This window comes from Protopterus annectens, chromosome 12.part0 (assembly GCF_019279795.1).
Source record: "Protopterus annectens isolate FY-2018-M chromosome 12.part0, PAN1.0, whole genome shotgun sequence".
Classification (NCBI taxonomy): domain Eukaryota; kingdom Metazoa; phylum Chordata; order Ceratodontiformes; family Protopteridae; genus Protopterus; species Protopterus annectens.
Genome location: NC_056746.1, coordinates 59,868,274 through 59,887,762, shown reverse-complemented (window position 1 = coordinate 59,887,762; position 19,489 = coordinate 59,868,274). Strand labels below are relative to the sequence as shown.

The 19,489-nt window shown below is 36.6% G+C and overlaps 1 protein-coding gene across 9 annotated transcripts in view; it reads left to right on the top strand.

The window, feature by feature from the left end:
- Positions 1-19,489, top strand: part of RBFOX1 (RNA binding fox-1 homolog 1) — a 1,735,725-nt gene that overhangs the window by 571,319 nt on the left and 1,144,917 nt on the right. For 3 of the 9 annotated variants that reach the window (XM_044089091.1, XM_044089083.1, XM_044089089.1), the window contains exon 1: positions 11,714-12,124. The exons of 1 other annotated variant lie outside the window; for it this stretch is intronic. In XM_044089091.1, coding sequence (XP_043945026.1) covers positions 11,981-12,124 — 144 coding nt within the window. In that variant the 5' untranslated portion in view covers positions 11,714-11,980. Of the gene's footprint in view, positions 1-11,712; positions 12,125-19,489 lie in introns of those variants that run through there. 5 more of the 9 variants (XM_044089084.1, XM_044089082.1, XM_044089086.1 and 2 more) reach the window with 4 other exon arrangements.

Genomic DNA, 19,489 nt, shown 5'->3' with positions numbered 1-19,489 from the left:
GGACAGAGTGGGAGACAGAAGAGCATCAGCCATGACCACAGGTATGTTCATGCTCAGTGTAGTTGCAGCCATGGACAGAGTGGGAGAGAATATCTGCAGATTGATGTGTGCCATCTGCATAAGCCTGGCTTATGTGCATCTGTCCCGTAGCTCTGTTCTGCTACTTGCCAGCATCCTCATGGTTATGCCAAAGGATGCCAGTTAGGCTACCACTGTCCCTAACAGGCCAGTATTCTTCAATTCTCTATACTCCATGTCACTCTGTATGCATTGCAGGATGTCAAAACAGTCTCTGACATTGCTGCACTTCATCACACAGGCAAAACAGCACATTCAATATCAATAATATGTAACGAGTTATCCATGTCTGAATCATTGACCTGCACTTCCATGAACTGATGCAAAGGCTGACGCTCAGATCTGAGAATGAATGCAAGGTGTAGCAGTGATAAACTCCCATGAGCCACTTACATTTCGTGGTATTGTCCCTTATGTTGCCATCTATGGTGGTGACATTTGTGTAGCTTGTGTGGGGCCACCATGGGAGAGATGTCCAACATTAAACACAGTGGATGCTGCAGGTGATGAGAGCATGTCCTCAACGGTTAGCGTTGCTACCAGTGCTACTGTATCATTGGACTGTGCAATATGCATGGCAAGGCAATCATCAGCAACTGGTGACTGACAATTTCAACCTGTTGTGATTGAGCTTTTATGTCTGGAATCTATGAAGGTATACAGGTAACACACTGAATCTATGAAGGTATACAGGTAACACACTGAATCTATGAAGGTATACAGGTAGCACACTGAATCTATGAAGGTATACAGGTAACACACTGAATCTATGAAGGTATACAGGTAACACACTGAATCTATGAAGGTATACAGGTAACACACTGAATCTATGAAGGTATACAGGTAACACACTTGCAGCAATGCTGGACTGTATTTGTAACTCATATCACCACATAACACACAGACAGCTACCCATCTATCTTATACATAGTCTGTGGGCACTTACCCACCTTGTGGTGCAGGTTGTTGCTGTTGCAGTCCTAAATGTCAGTATTTGATACCTATGTTTGCAAGATTGTTTCAGAAAATCCTTCAAAGTTGCAAGTTAATGTTCTACAGTAATGGCACATGTTACTGCTAACATGATGCAGCCCATATAGACACTCATCTACTGTGCAGCTGCCACATCCCAGCTACAGCCACATATGGTGGTTCTGTTACTTTCCCAAGTGAGGGATACCAGGCATTCTCCCATCTTACTGAGGCACCTCTGTGTTGGTTGTCCACCCCCGGAAGTCAGTCCTTCTCTGGCAATTTCTCATGCCTTGATCATGGTATGCAGTAACCTATAAGTGACAATGTGCCACCAGTATTATTGCCCTATTATAGCCACTTACTGCATTGATGTCTTATATCAGTACCTGCCACATCTGGTCCTGGAAGGCCTTGTCTAGTTTACTCTTCTCAACTTTAAACTTGCCATGTACATCGGGAATGTAGCACTTTTGTATCTGATGAGGTGAATTTTTCTAGCCATTGTTGTTCATTCAGTTCCATGACAAGATAAGTTTACCTCTGGGTTACACATGTGGGCCAGTGTTGGTATCCATGAATGTCCATGCATAAACAATTGCCTCGTAACTGCCTCCAGCCACATTTTGGTGTAAAAGTTCAGATGTTTAAGTCACAGACAGAAGCTAAAGGGTTTGATTATCACATTTGAAAGGGAAATTGGTTAAGCTTAAAAAATGGCCCACAAGGGTAACTAGTTTAATACTTATTTATGGACATCCAGTGTTAGCCTTCCTTTTTTTGTATTATGTTTGCTTATCTGATCCTGCTTCCTTTGGTCCTTAAACCATCCTTCCTACCAGCACTTTTTCTTTGCCATCTTCCAATTGTCCATTTCTTAATAAAATGTAGAGGGGAGCAACTGCTCCCAAATAAGGTTTATCATTCTTCTCCACAGATCTATATTTGCTGTGTGCAGCCTTCTGTGGGTTTCCTTGTTTAAGCTAAAAACATCAAACCAAAAATCTGAAATGCCCAGCCTAGCAATAAAATGGAGCCGAGAAGTAAAATGCAAAATAATTTATTGATTTAGCATGTTTGTCTTTTCCATGGGAAACTTCATCAGAATAACTCAGCAAACAAAAGTTGCACCTTAAAACACACTATGAATCATCTGATTGGTTCAACCATTAACATAATTTAAGTAAATTAGATAAATTAGATAAGTTACTTACATTGGACAATGTTTATTGAAAGGTAAGTATTTAATAAAACTGTATAAAAGTACTGTGGAAGCACATGTAACACATAGATGCATATATAAGCATATGTATAAAAAATATTTATAAAAATGTATGTCAAAGTGTGTGCACATAGCAACAAAACATTAGTAACAAACACATTAGTATTTAAGTGCCCTTAACGTAAGTGCAGGGACCAGGAAATAATGATTGTTTAAACCAGGAGCTACATAGGCATTCAAATGCAATTGCCATATAAATTCATGGTATTCCCACCTGGTCTCCCAATTGCCGCCTCTCTTATGAGGTATAACCTGTTCTAAAATCCAAAATCTAAAGTTGGCTTGATCACAATTACACATATGCTTATACAGAACATTTGATTCTCTCTTCCTGTTAATCTCGTATAAATGCTCATAAATCCTCTGTTTTAGGCTACACTCTGTCTTGCCCAAATAAAATGTAAAACTCAGAAAACACATTGGAAAGGGCTGGCAAAAAAGCACGTATCCAAACGATAAATCCAATTCCTTTATTATATGTAAAAGTAAGCACTTTCATCTCCTAGTTAAATGTTGCAATAGACTTCATCAGACAAAACACGTTAAAAGAATAGCCATTTAAATATAAAAAGCTAGCAATAGTAACAACCCCCAGATGACATCATTTCCTATTTAGGTTCATAGGTTCATAGGTTCATACTAGGCTATCTGCCCTAGGGCATTTATAAGCCTAGCCAGAGTGTGTTTGGCTTTCGCCACCCATTTTAAATTAATTTTGCTATGCCTTTTTTTGAGGTTAGTATACTGTGCCTCTGTCTAACAGTGACACAGAAGTGATAGCCGGGGAAAACCTACAATCTCCCATCCACTCATCAAGATTCCTCTTGAAGAGAGTCAATGTGGGACTCTGCCTAACCTGGACTGGGATTTTATTCCAGAGTGAAGGGAGCCTCTGGGTTATGAATCTGTCCCTCCAGCATGTCCTATTTATTTCAGTGCTGAGGTTCAAGTCTCTCGAGCGTAGCTCGATGGGATTTGGATTTTCTGAGGTGCAGCATGTCCATTAATTCTGGGTTGGACATGGCTTTATACGTCAGGCACAGATCGCCTCTGAGCAGGCGGTATGCCACTGAGTAGAGCTGGAGTTTCTTTATCCGGGCAGCAGATGGCATCTGTTTGAGCCCTTTGATCCTCTTGGTGAGGTACTTTTGGGGTCTTTCCAGTTGCTGCAGGTGTCTGGTAAGGTACATCCCAAAAGGGGCATTGTACTCAATTATGGGCCTGATGAGGGATGAGTAAAGAGGTACGATGATCTCCCCTGATCTAGATGTGAATCCCTTCATGATTAGGTGGGCTATATAAAATGTTTTTCTAACCACTTTGGCCACGTGGTTGTCAAACGAGAGATTGCTATCAACTTGGGTCCCCCGGTCCCTAATGACTTCTTCTGTACTTAATGGATTACCACCTATGTGGTAATTTGTGGGCACTTTGTTTTTGCCAAAGGGGATTACTATACACTTTTTGGCATTTAGCTTGAGGCCATGGCTCTGGCACCAGTTGTCTGTTTCTATGAGGCCCTTTTGGAGGATGCTTGTGTCGGCTGGAGAGTTGATTATGGCGCCCAGTTTGCAGTCATCTGCGAACTTGGTCAGCCACAGTCCTTCCGTGTTGGCCTGTACCACCAAGAAATATATACCGAACAAGAGAGGTCCCAGGACTGAGCCTTGTGGGACGCCACTTGTAACTGGTTTGGAGTCTGACATGGCTCCAGCAATTCTAACCATGTGGGTTCTGTCCTTGAGCCAGTTTGCAAACCATCTAGTGACATAGGGGTTTATATTTAAGCTGGTGAGCTTATCTATAATGCCCAAGTGGGGTATTGTATCAAAGGCTTTTGCGAGGTTCAGGCAGGCTGTGTGGACCACCTTCCCCTCGTCAATGGCCTTGGTGACTGTTTCAAAGAAATCGACCAGGTTTAAGAGGCAGGATCTGCCCTTAACAAAGCCAAACTGGGTAGGATCCAGTGTCTGTAGGTCCCCAATATCTTTATTTATGAGGTCCATGATGATCCTTTCCATAGCTTTGCAGACCAAGCTAGTCAGGCTTATGGGGCGATAGTTTCCAGGATCCGTTGAGGCACCACCTTTGTGGAGAGGGACCACTGTTGCTGTACGCCACTCTTTGGGTACATATCCTGTAGTAAGGCTAAGATTGAACAGTAGTTTTATGTTTGGGTTTAGCTCTTCTTGGAGTTCATGTAGGATGCAGCCCGGGACACCATCTGGTCCCATTGATGCTGTGTTTTTTGCTTTGGAGAGGGCGGCTCTTACCTGAGCATCTGAGATGTCAGGGGGGCAACACTCTGTTGGGATAGATATTTGCCCTTTTGGTGGGGAGAGGGGGAGAAGTTTGCACTGAACCTGTCAGCTAGGATGTTGGCAATGTCTGTGGGCTCGGTGTATTTTTTGTCATTTTGGACTAATTCTGAGCATATCTGGGAATTCCCACCCAGGTTCCTAACATAACTAAAGAAAGCCTTGTGATTATCCTTAGTGTCCTGTGCAATTTTTCTCTTGAAGCTGGCCTTAGACGATTTTATGAGTGCCCGTAGTTTTTTGCTAATACTGATCAGAGATGCCTTCCCTTTTGGGATTTTGCTCTATCATGTAGTAGCTTCCTCCTTCTATTGTATAGTTTGTTTATGGCTGGGGTCCACCAGACAGGACGTCTGCCTTTGGAGGATTGGGTCTTGGTTTTATTTGGGATTGCATGATCCATGCATTCCTGAAGGTGTTCATAGAATGCGTTTATAAAGGATTCTGCGGTCTGGGCGTATTTTCCACAGGCCGGGGCTTTGAAGGATTTCGCCTCGGTTTTGAGGCATGTGAAATTTGCTTTAGAGAAGTTTTTCACTGTGGTTTTCTGGGCAGGGGTGGGGTCAGGATGTGAATATCCAGTGAGATTAGTTTATGGTCTGATCTTACCAGTGAGGGATACACTTCTGGTCTGGAGCATAGTGTCCCCATGTTGGTGATGATGAGGTCCAGTATGTTTTCCCCTCTTGTGGTTGTGGTAACAAGTTGTTCCATAGCATTTGAGTTTATAAATTCTAGGAACCTTTGGGCTAGGGTGTTGGAGCTAGAGTAATGCTCCCAGTCTATGTTTGGGTAGTTGAAGTCGCCCAATATAATGGTGTTTGGAGAGACCTTCATATTTTCCAGTATTCTCAGGAAGGCCAAATGGGGTTCCTGTGTTTGGGAGGGTGGTCTGTAGCAGGCTATAAACTGGAAGGCAGTTTTACCCACAGTTAGTTGCACATGGATAGTCTCTGATGCTTCGTGCTGTGCCACCAACCTGGAGGTGTGGGTATCTTTGACGAATATTGATACTCCCCCTCCTTTTGTGGTTCGGTCCAAGTTTTGGGGCTGAAAAGCATGGTATGAGGTATAACCTGGTAGTGCTGGGGTGCTCTCGGGAGCCTTGAACCAGGTTTCTGTTACTGCACAGATATCGATATTCTCCATACTAAGGAGAGTTTCGAGTGCGTGCATCTTGAGGTTTAGACTTCTTGTGTTGAGTAGCATTATTCTTAGTTTCTTATCCCTTGTGATACCTATGGAGGTGGGTTTGTCTTTTGAGCCTTGCCTAAAAAAGGCACTATGGGGGTAGCAAGAGCCTTTGAAAATATCCGAAAGCCCAGGGGTTTCTTCATAAATAAACATGTCAACCCTGTTTAAAGCAACAATGTAATCTAAAAACTTCAAATTCAACTTGCATCCTACCATGGTTAATATGACCAGCAAATAAATAACAAAATTGCATACACATATAGTTATATAAATAAATCAGTAAATAAATTAGTAATTATTCACTAATTCATAAAATTCATATAAATAAATAAATAAGCCTAGTAGACACATTTATCAAACCATATTAAAAAAATATATAAAAATATAAAAATATGAAATATGAATTTATAATTAATATCTACCTAATGCTTTTATTTTTAATAAACTACTAATTGATAAATTATCATTGAGACCTGGGATACTTGCAGCATTAAGACGTAGCTGCCAAGCTAATTCCATTTTCTCTGATATATAAGGCCAAGCACCTCCTCTAGGGGGAATTAATTAAATGCTCCAAAACAACAAATTTGAAACTATGTCCAGGGTATGAGATAACATGTTTAGCTAAAGCATTATGCTCGTGACCATCACGTATATCCCTTAGATGTTCACCTATTCTCTTCTTTAACCTACATTCGGTTTTCCCTATTTAAAAACCTGAGCAGGAAGTGCATAATATAGCAATAACTCACGCCTGGGTGAGGGTAATGCTGGATTTACCCACGGTTGGCATGGTTTGGCCACGAGGGCGAAGCCCTAGTGGCCAAACAAAGCCAACCGTGGGTAAATCCAGCATTACCCACACCCAGAAGTGGCTTATTGCTATTATACAATGACATTATTTAAGAAAAAAATAATTACTTTTCTTAAATAATGGCATTGTATAATGCCTCCTTGCTGCCCTTCCGCAGCTGTCTGGTATTTTGCGGCAGTTCTGATGTACTGTGCATGCGTATGCCTACGCAGTACATCAGAGCTGTGGGCAAAAGCAACGGAGAAAGCAAGATCTCCGTTGCTTTTTACTGTTTCGCTATGTTAAATGGGTTTAACATAGCGAGACAGCTTTAAAATAAGCAACAGAGATCTCCATTGCTTATTTTAAAGCTGTCTCGCTATGTTAAACCCATTTAACATAGCGAGACAGGTTTAAAAAAAAAGCAAGATCTCCGTTGCTTTATACACACTGTCTCGCTATGTTAAAGGAGTTTAACATAGCGAGACAGGTTTAAAAAAAGACTTATACTAATAGCAAAAGTCCGGGTGACCGGACCTTTTTCCATTAGTATAAGTCGATTTACAATATGCACGCTGACCAATCAGCATGCACGTTTTGGAATATTAATGGAGGGGTCATGGTATAATGCACAATAAACTACTCTCTCAGTATTACAAGAATATTTACCATGAATTTGGATATTCATACCATTAATTTTTACCATATCAATTTCAAGGATATTACTACAAAACTTACATCTCCCACATTTGTGCATATACCCCTTAATATGGTTACATTTGTTATGGTAAAACATATGTTTCAAACAGTAACCTTTCTTATATACACAAATCGGGGCTTCACCAAGACTGTTAACCATATCTTTATCATTACGTATAAATTCCTAGCTTTTATTTAAAATATTCCTAATAGTATAAGTATCCCTATTAAAAGTATCTGAGGAAGTCTTGGTTATATACTGACGAACGCTAAATAAAGTTGTGTTCTAAAAACATAGTTGTGTCTTTATGTTAGGTTGGTGTTTCACGTTTGAAACTGGTTTTGCCTTAAGTTCTGTGTTGGTTCCAAGTTCGTTGAGTCGCGTTCTCAACAGATTTTTTTTTTTTTCTTGGAGCACACTTTTCTCACATTCAAGTTTTGTAATATGAAACCAACTACAGAAATAAAGTATATTGTTGAAAGCAACTACATAAAGGGAGTATACAGGAAAGAAAGCTCTAGGTCATGTTTGTTAAGTTGCTGTGAACAATTAGTGCCTTTTGGTTATTATATGTTTTCATAATAATATGAATAGTAACAACAGAAGATAGCATCAATAGCAGACACATAACTAGTTGTTGTAGTTCATTGATTGATTCTGCCTGATACAGAAGAGTGCAGTGAGGGACTCCCTCCATTGGGAGCTGAACCAGAGCTGCTCAGGGAAGGCATCTGAAAGTGTGAAGTGGGACAGATTCATTAACACGTACGTTATGTATACACAATCTGTATTCAAGAACATGTACTTTCTAGTCACTCAGAAAGATTACACTAGGTGTATATGTAGTCTGCACTTACTGGTATCCTTTATGAATCCCTTATGATATTTAAGGAAGAAGGTTGAGCTATTCTTGTGTTGTCTGTTCCCTCAGAATGATGTACACTTAGTGTAGGCATTAATGAATCCCAGGGACTGCCTTTAACACAGAGTGTGAGAACTTTGCCTACTGGCCTGCATTATCTTAGACTCACAAATGATAACTTGCTAAACATCCTACAGAATCTCTGCCTGTCCCACAGTTATCAACAAAGAAAGTATTAATTCACCATTTGCTATTATACTGCTTTTTGTTTAATTTAAGCATTTGATTTTGACTGACAGAACTGACCAGAAAACATCAGTGTTTGGTCACTACACAGATTTTTAGCTGTGCAGTTTATGAAATTTCTGTAGCCCCACCAAACTGTTCTCTCTGTAAGAGAGTGTCTTTAGTTAATGAATGGTTTTATTAAGTGTAATAAAAAGGGATGGTCTGCAGTTTTCATAAAATGTAAAAGTAAAGGCAGAAACAAAAATGTACAAGATTTCATCTGGGCATTACCTCTTTGTAACACCATCACTTTTTCTGTCTACATCATTTGTGCATTGGTCTAGTACTTTAGCCAATGTACAAGTGATGAAGAAAGGGTTAAGTACTGCATTAGGTCCCTGTAGAATTTTGGTATGAAATATTGGAGGAGTCAATGGAAATAACATAGTACTTAATAGAAACTGAAAATTAGTAATTCCTTTTTGCCTCGGGTAAGTTCAGGCCTTCATAATGTCTTGATCTTTGTGCAAAGAGCTTGCAAAGAAAAGCAGTCTTAATAAAAATCTTAAAATAGAAATGGGGATTTTCTTGACGTGAAAATGTATCGAGAGTGAAGTTCTGTTACATAGGGAATGAAAGAAGTTTGCATGCTTCTGTGTACCACTTACAATGAATGCTTTATGCTGCTTATAAGCTGGCATGTTTATTGCTGTGTATGGGGGGGATTATGGGATAGGGGTTGTGCCATTGTTTAAAGAACACTATAAACATGAAGGAAATGTCTGGAACATGAACTCTCTCTCTCTTTGAGTCTGAGGTCAAGATAGCAAGCTGCAATATTTGCATTCAGATCCCTAACTAAAGAACACGCCTTCTGATAGACATGATTACAGATATGGTTCAATTCCACCTTACTGCTGAAAGGATGCATCCATCCACTTATGAAAGCATACCTTGTGGCAATTTTTTTTTTTTCACTTTTTTGAAAAGCAGTGTTCTGTTTTGATGTCAAAGACTATGCTTATGGTATAGCTATCATAATCCATTTAAGCTCTCTGTTTAATCAGATGTTTATAAACAGCAAATTCATTCTTGGATTATAATACATCACAGTGATATATTTCATTATTTCATAATTTTGCAGTAATACATATCATCACAGTTTTATAAGCCCTCACAATACCAACATATAGTTCTATCATCCTTGTGTACTGCTTTTCTGCCAGTGTAAAATGTAATAGTTATGTCACCTGCACACTAAATGAAAGGTTTATATTTTCTTAAATTAGATATTTATTTTTTAACCTGTGACATTGAAACAAGGTCTTGTTTGCGTATCATGTATTATTTATCATATTTCATTATGGAAATGAGCTGAGGATAACATTCCCTGTGCTTGTGGCTTTGCAGAATAACAGCCTCACTATGCTAGAAAAAAGAATGAGGGAAAATGTGACATATTCCTGTCAGAAAAGTTGATTTTGCTCAAGGCAAGAAGGAGAACAGAAATGAAAAAAGGGCGTGAAGAGCATTAGTGTGGCATTGTTTTTGCATGATAAAGTAGTTTGCACTGTTTCAAAAGCATTGCTATTTTTGCAGCACAAGTCCTTGACATACTGAGAAAACACAGGCTCTTCCTAGATAGCAACCTTTATTGTGAGTTCATCAATTATGTATTTTGACTTTTTTTTTTTTACAACCCAAATAATTTGCTTGCTGTTTTTATGATGTGTTGCATTTGAACATAACAGTCATCTGAGGTGAGTTGATCATTTTCATTTCCTGTTATTATTGTTACTCTGAAAGTGATTCTGAAAATAAGCCTTTTTGTTTTTTTCATCATATTTCATGTGTTACCTGTGATACGTAATACTGTTTCTGTTCTAAATAAACTCACTTGATAACCTCCTACATTGAATAGATTAAATAACTGTCTGTGAAAATTAATCATGTTGCAAGTTTAATAGGTAAGCTTATTGAGAAAATCTCTATCATAATTTATAATAACTACATCAGCACAAATATGAATTGTGTTTCTATTTTTAATTTGACTTTGCTCATGCTAAAATTTTAAGAACAGCTGTTATACATATGTAGCATCCTTTAAGCATACGTGCAACAATAACGTAGATCAAATTTCCCGTGTTTGCCATTATTTTAACAATGTGAATGATTTTTTTCTGTAAATGCTGATGCAGAATTTTAATGGTTTTGTGTTTGTAGTACACAATTAGAGATATATTGAACATATTCACTTATAAGGACCTTTAACTCTTTTTGTACATTTCAGGTAAATCATCTGTACTGTAATGTTAGAAACTGAGTTTTTTCATAGAATATTTTTTTGTTATATTTATTTATTTTTTAGAACCTAGGAAAACATTACATGGGGTGTATCTGATGTATAGTAGAAGATAAAACTGAGCTGATTTAAAGAATGTTTTTTTCTTTATTTGCACTGCCACATAATCAAGACAGTAGAATGTTGATGCAGTTCTCACTTTAGATTGCACAAAAAAAAACAAACAAACAAAAAAAAAGAAATCAAGCAGTGTTCATATTTATAGGAAGTGCATAGTCCACAATTCATACACAATAACGGTTTAATATGAAATTCTGATTCATTTTTCCTCTTGAGGTATACTGATCCACATGAAAATAAAACGGAAGAAGCTACTTGGAACTGTTGAAGTAAACTGCAATAACATCTTCAAATGCTTGGGTCTGAGATACTGATAGTATGCCAAAGAAATCCAGGATGAACTGCTTTGCTTCCTTCAGGGTTACCCTTTTTTCACATGATGTATTTTTAGTTTTCTTGTTTACATTTTTCTTTGTGATGTAAACACTCCTCTTTTTCCTCTGGACAGGTGCAGATTGCAAAAAAAAATAAATAAATAAAAGTGAAAAGGTCATTCATTCTCAGCTGGGCAATGACAATAATTGCCCAAATCTCCAGACGTCTGTGATACTGTTCATTCTGTTTCACATCCCCCACAGCCCTCCCCTGAGATTTTAAAAATGCTGTATTTGAATTTCGGTGAGTGGAAACGACCCTGCCCTAGGACCCATTTGACAAATGAGAAACAGTACAGCATCAGCAGCACTCGACTAAGGAGCCCAAGCAATTCTGTCTCTCTCTCTGCTCTAGTCAGGCACTGCTGTTGTGTGACGAGCCACAGAACACACATACACATGCACACACATACACATGCACACACGCACACACACACACACACACACACACACACACACACACACACACACACACACACACACACACACACACACACACACACACGCACACACACGCACACATTCACACATACTGTCATTTGAGGAAGTTGTACTTGCTTATCAATAGGCTTCTGGGTGTCTTCTTTTGTATTCTCTTGTGCTGCAGAGTTTCCAGACTAAATCTACTGTAAGTGACCTTAGCTCTGGGACAAACGTAGTTTAGTCGGACTCTCTACCCCTCCCTAAATTCAAGTCCGTGTTACTGAATGAGCGAACCATACAAGCTGTGCTGATAAGGCAGGACAAGTGTGCGTGCATGCAAGCCCCTCTGCTTGTTCTACGTCGACGACAGAACACCACCATGCAGCATCCACTTACGGGTGCGACCTGCGTAGCTCTGCCCAATGTGGGCATGTGTCCTCAGCTCTCCTGTGCCTTGACTTTTATGTACTTACAACAGGTAAGTGCACTTTCTTTCAGAGGCTATTTTATACCCTTTTAAAGGCAGGTTTACAAACATATAAAAGATTACAGTAACATTTAATAATGTGGACTGTTTTGACTTGAAGAAAATATTTAATATTTCTGGAAAGGTAGTAGACAGATGCAGGAACCTTTTAAGGGGTTAAAACTGTGTTATGTTTCAATATCATAGAAGCAGCAGAAAGAAAGTACAGTAATATAATTAACGATGTTTGATGGCTATGTCAATAAAACATAATATACTGAGTTTGTTAGATTATTTTATAGTTAATATACCAAAAATGGTATCTAAAATAATCTTAATTATAAAGGATTGGTTCAGAAATTTAAAAAGCTGATCTTTAATCTTTTGACTGCTTTCTTCTCTTAATACTTATGCAGCATCACAATAATTTTAATAATTTTGAATTTGCATAACATATACCTCAAATTTAAATTTACCCTGAAGCAGTTCCATTACTTGCCCATTCTGTTTTCTCTGATAAATTTCAGACCAAGTGTAAAAAAATTGTAATAATGAAAAGCTAAAGAATATGCTGTCAAATTAAAACAAAGGAGACACATATTTTTTTTTCAGATAGCTGTTTATTTTTAATTACACTGTGACAAAGCAAATTTAGATTTACAATGCTCTGGTGTGAAATGCATTTTAATGCTGATGAGATGGTTTCTGCTCATAGATTTTCTAAGAAGCACATATGGCATGTCTCATAAGGGATGAAGATCACTAGAATGTTTATGATTTTTATTTCATAAATTCATTTTATCCTGACGGCAATATTTACTGCTTATGATTGTGGCAAGAGTTTCTTGACTTAATGATATTGTTCAGTGATTGTATTCGTCATTTTTTTATTTTACTTTTGGATGTATACACTGATTTTTGTTTACATATATTTTAAAATATATCACTTTAACATTTTCTATGTTTTAATGATTATGATTTATATTTGACCACTAGTTAATACTAATGTTTAAAGCTACTACTGTTCCTTTTGTTTAGTATTAGAGAGGGAGGAATCTGGAAAGAGAGACAGACAGGGCAGAAAGCAGTTAGGACTTATTTGAGCCATCTCCAACACTGATGTGAAGACACCTGAAGCCTATCTAAAAGTATTTAAAACATATTGCTTTTGCTTTTATTTTATTGCACAAGTATCATACTAGTATGAACAGTAACATGATAACATTATTGATAAACAGAGTAGATTATTTAAAATAGTGTAGGTATACAGATTAGCAGGAAAGGGAAAATGTAATACAGATAGAATTACTGTACAATCAGACAAGTGTTTTAGCTAAAAAAAAACTCAGGGGAATGGTTTACTTTCCCTAGGTATTGTGTAAGCTTTGTACGTACAAATTTTAATTTTAGAATTTATTATCATCAGGAAATGTACCAAGCAAGACTATTTTTAATCAGTAACAAAGGTGATGGTAATTAAAAGGATTTATTTATAATTTCCTGTGTTATATTTCTCAATCATATTGTATATTTCAAAGGCATAGATTTTTAACTGTAACTTTTTTAGTGAAAATGCTACTATATAATGTTTGAAATCTAAAATGAAATTACTAACTATTAAGAAAATGATGCCTATTCAGTGAGCATAATGTTTTCCCTGTCATAAATGACTATGTTAATTTTATATTCATTAGGCTTAGTTTATTTGAATGCTTCATTTTCGATACAGAAAAGAGCTCTGCAGTAGTTCTAATGTTGTGCAACAGTTCTTGTATATTCTATACTTTCTAGGGGCTATTGGCGATCACAAGCAATGATATCATTAATAAATCATTATTTTGATAAAAAAAAAAAAGGATGCATGTGACCCAAAGGTCAGGGGTCAGTAAGGCCTATAGTAAAGTAAAAGAAATCAAATGATTGTTTCTATTCCTGCTGTGCTATTAATGTTATTAAGATCATCAGAAGTGATTTGGGGGTTTTATCAAACATTTGATAAAATGTTTGTATATAGGTAAAGTGTAATCTGATACAAATTGCCTACAAAAATGCATAATAATTAAGGTGATATGTCCATAACAGGTCACTTATCCGGAAAATATTTAAGTATTTCTTTAACAAAAAAAAAAAAAAAAAATTCTGCTTGTAACACCTATTTTGATTTTTGGTGTTTCCAAACATGTTTAAAATGTTTGTGGATGTATCTATTTCTTTAGCAAAAGTAAAATGTAGTACCATGCAGTTTGTGCATATATACCTACAGTTTGGCAATAAAGAGGTGTATGGTCACTACAGTACACTTAAAAAATTATAGAGGAACATGAATGTTAATGCATCATTATGTTTATTTTGAGCTATTTTTCAAATAAAGACTGTTATGGATCTGATGTGGAGCATACATGCTGTCATTTGGTATGTGGTTTATCAAGTATCACGTTCACATATTATTTTAGTTTGCACATTTCCTTTTTCACATTCTGTTGTTAAGAGTTTCCTAATTTAAGCAGGCTGCTTTTGTTAGCAGCATTTCAGATTGAGAGCGGATTTAGTACTATTAGCCTTGTTTGTGTAGTGAAGTACTGAGAACATTGTTGAGGTATCTGTTGGAGGTTTCACATTTATTTACCTTTATTTCAAAAAGCACAGTCTCTTCACTGTTTTTAATTTTTATTTTTTAATTTTTTTTTTTGCACGGTTGGCAAATTCTTCTTGTTAGCTCCATTTATGAAAAAAAAATAAATCCACCGTTGATGAGTTCAGATATGTGCTTCTAGATTTAGACGTGTGTGTGTTCCATTTTGTATATTTTGTCATTTCAAGACAGTAACATAAAGGTGTACTGTATAAAGAGAACTCTGTTGTGGTTATTTCTGATTATATTTTCAACCTGCAAGCAGGAGCTTTGCGCAGCTGCTCAGACACTGTACCGCTGTCATTAATATAACACCCTTCATGTCAGATGATTTATTAACGTACACTGCTTTTGCTAGAAAATGTGCATACAGCTTTCTCCAGCTCATCTTGCTTATTTGCTTGATTAACAAGCTCAGTAACCTGACCTCCCATTGTGTAGAGACATGACATGACATAAGAAGCAAGTTACTTTTAATCTTTCAGCATGAGCACTGCATTTAGATGTATGTGTTGATGCAGTGTTGCTGTGTTACACAGTGCTTTGCTTCAAAGGACTGGTCGCTTGAACCTATGACTACGTTGCCCTTTTATGTCTGAATCAGTAATGTACATGGTGCCTCTACATATAGGAATCTAGTGATTTGTTATATTTAAGAAAAAAGAATAAATTAATTAATAAACTGTTACTTTAAGCTAAATGACATCTGTGTTAAGCACAAGAGATGCATGTTTTGCTATTGCATTTTGTCTGTATATTTTCACTGATACAAAGGTCAGACATTAGAATGGTTCTCTGTAAGATATTTAATATTTAGAAAACTAATTTTTAGTCATCAGAACCCCTTCTGTCATTTCATTTTTGAAGCTCTTGCTTGATGTTTGAACTGTGATAAAGCAATAACTGAGTTAGTGGATTACATTTGCTTCTGTCAGCATGTCTGAGATATAACTCTTCAGCCCTTATATGACAGTTTACTTTTTTCTATAGCAGACTGAAACATAAGCAGTTTTCTGTTAACATCTTCCTATACCCTGTTTACCAAGGTAGAACCATAGTGGTTATTAATACCTTTGGTTTCATTAACTTTTTGCAATAGGCATGCTTTAGAAGCCTATACACATTAAAGAAACAGTGCTATCCATATAAGACACATAACAGTCCATTAAAATAGCCATGGTGCTCATGTACTTCACTTCTGTGACTTTACTTATTGTGATCCCATAAATATGAAGTGAAGAAGGAAATGTAATTTACAAGACATGGCATGTTGAATAAAGAATAGTGTAAAGAATAGATGTCTCTCTGGACAAATGTTATTAAAAAAGAGCATTTAAAAGGTGACCGCACCCTTGAAAAGATAATACAATATTTTGGTTTCCAAATTATCCATCTGTTATCAGTGCATTGGTATGGTTTAAGTCTTTCAGTTTATGATGATGATGATGCCTACTGTTTGTTTTCCTTGGTGAATCATTTGGCACAAAGGGTAATCACTATCAAATGAAGCCATTCTTCAGAATGGACATCTTCAGATCAAAGGCTGTTAAACTGAGACCTCAACTTCAGCTTGTCCTGGCTTTAATTAGGAAGTAGTTAGTACAGAAATGGTAGATATTGCAGACAGAAAAACTGTTGCAAATGAGTTAGGCTGTCAATAGAGAGATAACATGCTTCCTACAAAGCATGTGTGTGTGTGTGTGTGTGTGTGTGTGTGTGTGTGTGTGTGTGTGTGTGTGTATATACATGAGGATATCTGCCTGAGGATGCAGAAATCTCGTCATATGTATATGCACTTCTTTGCATTCAAGTATGTGTGTATATATGTCTGTATGCATGCGTAAGTGTGTTTGTCTGTGTTTTGCTTCATTTTGTGTATGTATATATATATATATATATATATACACACACACACACACACACACACACATATATATATATATATATATATATATATATATATATACACACACACACACACACACAAGGGCATTTGCTTGAGGTTACACAAATGTTATCACTTGTCTGTGGACATCTGTGCTTTCAAGTGTGTGTGTGTGTGTGTGTGTGTGTGTGTGTGTGTGTGTGTGTGTGTGTGTGTGTGTGTGTGTGTGTGTGTGTGTGTGTGTGTGTGTGTTTGTATGAATCTATGTTCAGTTAGTTGTAAAACTTTGTCTTTGTCTATCTGTCATACATTTTGTCTATGTCTTTCATAAGCTTCATTTTAATACTGATATTTTGTATATATATATATATATATATATATATATATATATATATATATATATATTTTTTTTTTTTTTTTGTAGCTTATATTTTAGTTTTATTAGCCTGCACTATATTGCATTCCTGGTTATCACTGTATGGTTAAGGATACTATTTGGTGAAATACAGAAAAGTAATGTCAAGCAATTGTTTCATTCTTATTTCTTTACACTTATAATTACCATAAAAATCAGTGCTTTCAATTTAAGATGTTAGTCTCTATGTATTGATTCTGTTTGCCAATGGAAGCCATTTATATTCTATGCTTAAATGCCTGATAATGAGGCTTAGAATAGGAATGAAAGATCTTTAAAAGCAGAGAAGCGTGATCAGGAAATATTATTTTCAGTTTCAAGTTGTGTATAGAAACATTTTCCTGATTATAGTCCTCTGTCTTACTGTGATATACTGTTTTATTTTATTTTTTTTTTTTTGTCTACGTGAAAAATATCTAATGGGAATAATATTGAATCCTCTTGCATATCTTAAATGATTTAATATTTTGCTTAGCCTACAAAATATCTTAACTTCTTTCAAAATGCACTTTGAGTACTTGCTTGTTTTACTGCATTCTGCTGTTGTTTCAAGGCAATTTCCATGTGAGAACACATAAGCACTGTCTGTGTCTGCATGATTGAAAGTAAGTCCACATTAGCAATGGTCACTGACCATCTGTTTCTCTTACAGATGGGTCCAATAGCTTATGGACTAATGGGACACAGTCCTTTTGGTGTTTCCAAACTCATCCAATGAAAGATGACTTGTTTATGCCCTGTGAGAAAGAAATATTATCATCAGTCTCTTAATAATAAAATGTGCTGTTATTATCACTGAAGCTGGTTTGGAATCATTGTACAAAGCAATTTATTTAGGTTGTTATTAACCGAAAATATTCAGAGACATTCCTCATATTTTAATATTAAGACAATCACAAACGTGTTACACAGACACCTTGCAGCAGCTTGTGTCAAAATAATGCATTTTTTTTAACTGAACAACCCATTTGTTGTAAAATAAATTTGGTTGCATTTAATGCTTCGAAAATAGCATTGCCCTCTTGATTTTAGAAAGTGATATTTAATGATAGCCTTCCTAAGCCACTCCAATCAGTTCTTTTCTGGTTAAAATCATTTTGCTACTACCTAACAAGAATCCAGAACCATTGACTTTTCTATATTTTCCCTCCTCCCTTGTCAAGACTACAGCACAGTGAATTTAATTAGATAACATGGCATATTTAATGTTTATACTATGCTGAGTAGTTGAAGCCAGGGCCTTTACTCTTCTGCAGAGAAACAGACTCCAGCTGTGGGGAGATCTCGCTCTGTTTTCATCATTTCTCTTTTGTTATGTTAAACACATGCAGAAGCAAAGTGAAGCAGGGAAGGAATGAACACAAATGAAGGGTTAGTTACATCTTCACAATGAGGTCATGACTCTGTAGATACAGAACAAATTCAGGGCTGCAAGACATAAACAGGCAAAAAGTCATTAGAACAAGCTTTAAATTAGCCCAATAAATAATAAAAAATAAATAATAATAGCGCAGGTTTGATTTAAGGGTAAGACATTATGGTACTGAAGAAGATGAAACCAGTTATCTGCGGTTGAATTCCATAGCTTCTGCATAAATATTCAGCGATTATGAAACTAACCATGTTTGATATTGCATCTTTTCAACAGTGTACATTGTATATTATTAATGCAAATATGAAAAATTTCTAAAAAGATTAATGCATCATCATTGCTAACACATTGCTCAGATTGATGCACTAAGCAAATAGTAAATTGTGTTTATTGGTTAATTGGTCGAGATTTGTCAACTACCTTTGAAGATGAGACTTTCTTATGATATGGTATAACTGGGTTTACTAAAATATGTTTTACCTCAAGCATGGCGTAAGGGGGCAACATATTATCTGGTTGTGCACCTAGTGTCGGCAAACTAGAACCCACCTAACATGAATGAAATGTTTAACTTACCCATGGTCATCTCTGCTGTATCAGGACTATTCAATGTGAGAATGAGGTCATTAATGGGAAAAATAAATAAATCGCTTCATGGTGACACTCATTTTGGATGAGATATCTAACACTAAAATGAAGTATAAGGTTTGAACTATGAACAGACTGGCCACTGACACACGCACACACACACACACACACACACACACACACACACACACACACACACACACACACACACACACACACACACACACACGTCGTATTTTCTCATAGTACATTTTATGCAGATGCCCTGATACTTTAGGGTTAAACTGTCCTCCTTTAGTGAGCACAACTATATCTATAATACATTACATGCATATATTGTATGTGTGAATGTCTGCATATGTGTGCATGTGTTTTGCTTGGGCAGTCATCTGTGAAAGTACAGTATGTTAAATTAAATTTCTTTCCAACTTTATTTTAAGTTTTCAGATGTAGAGGAAAGATATAAGATCCTGATCGCATTCTGA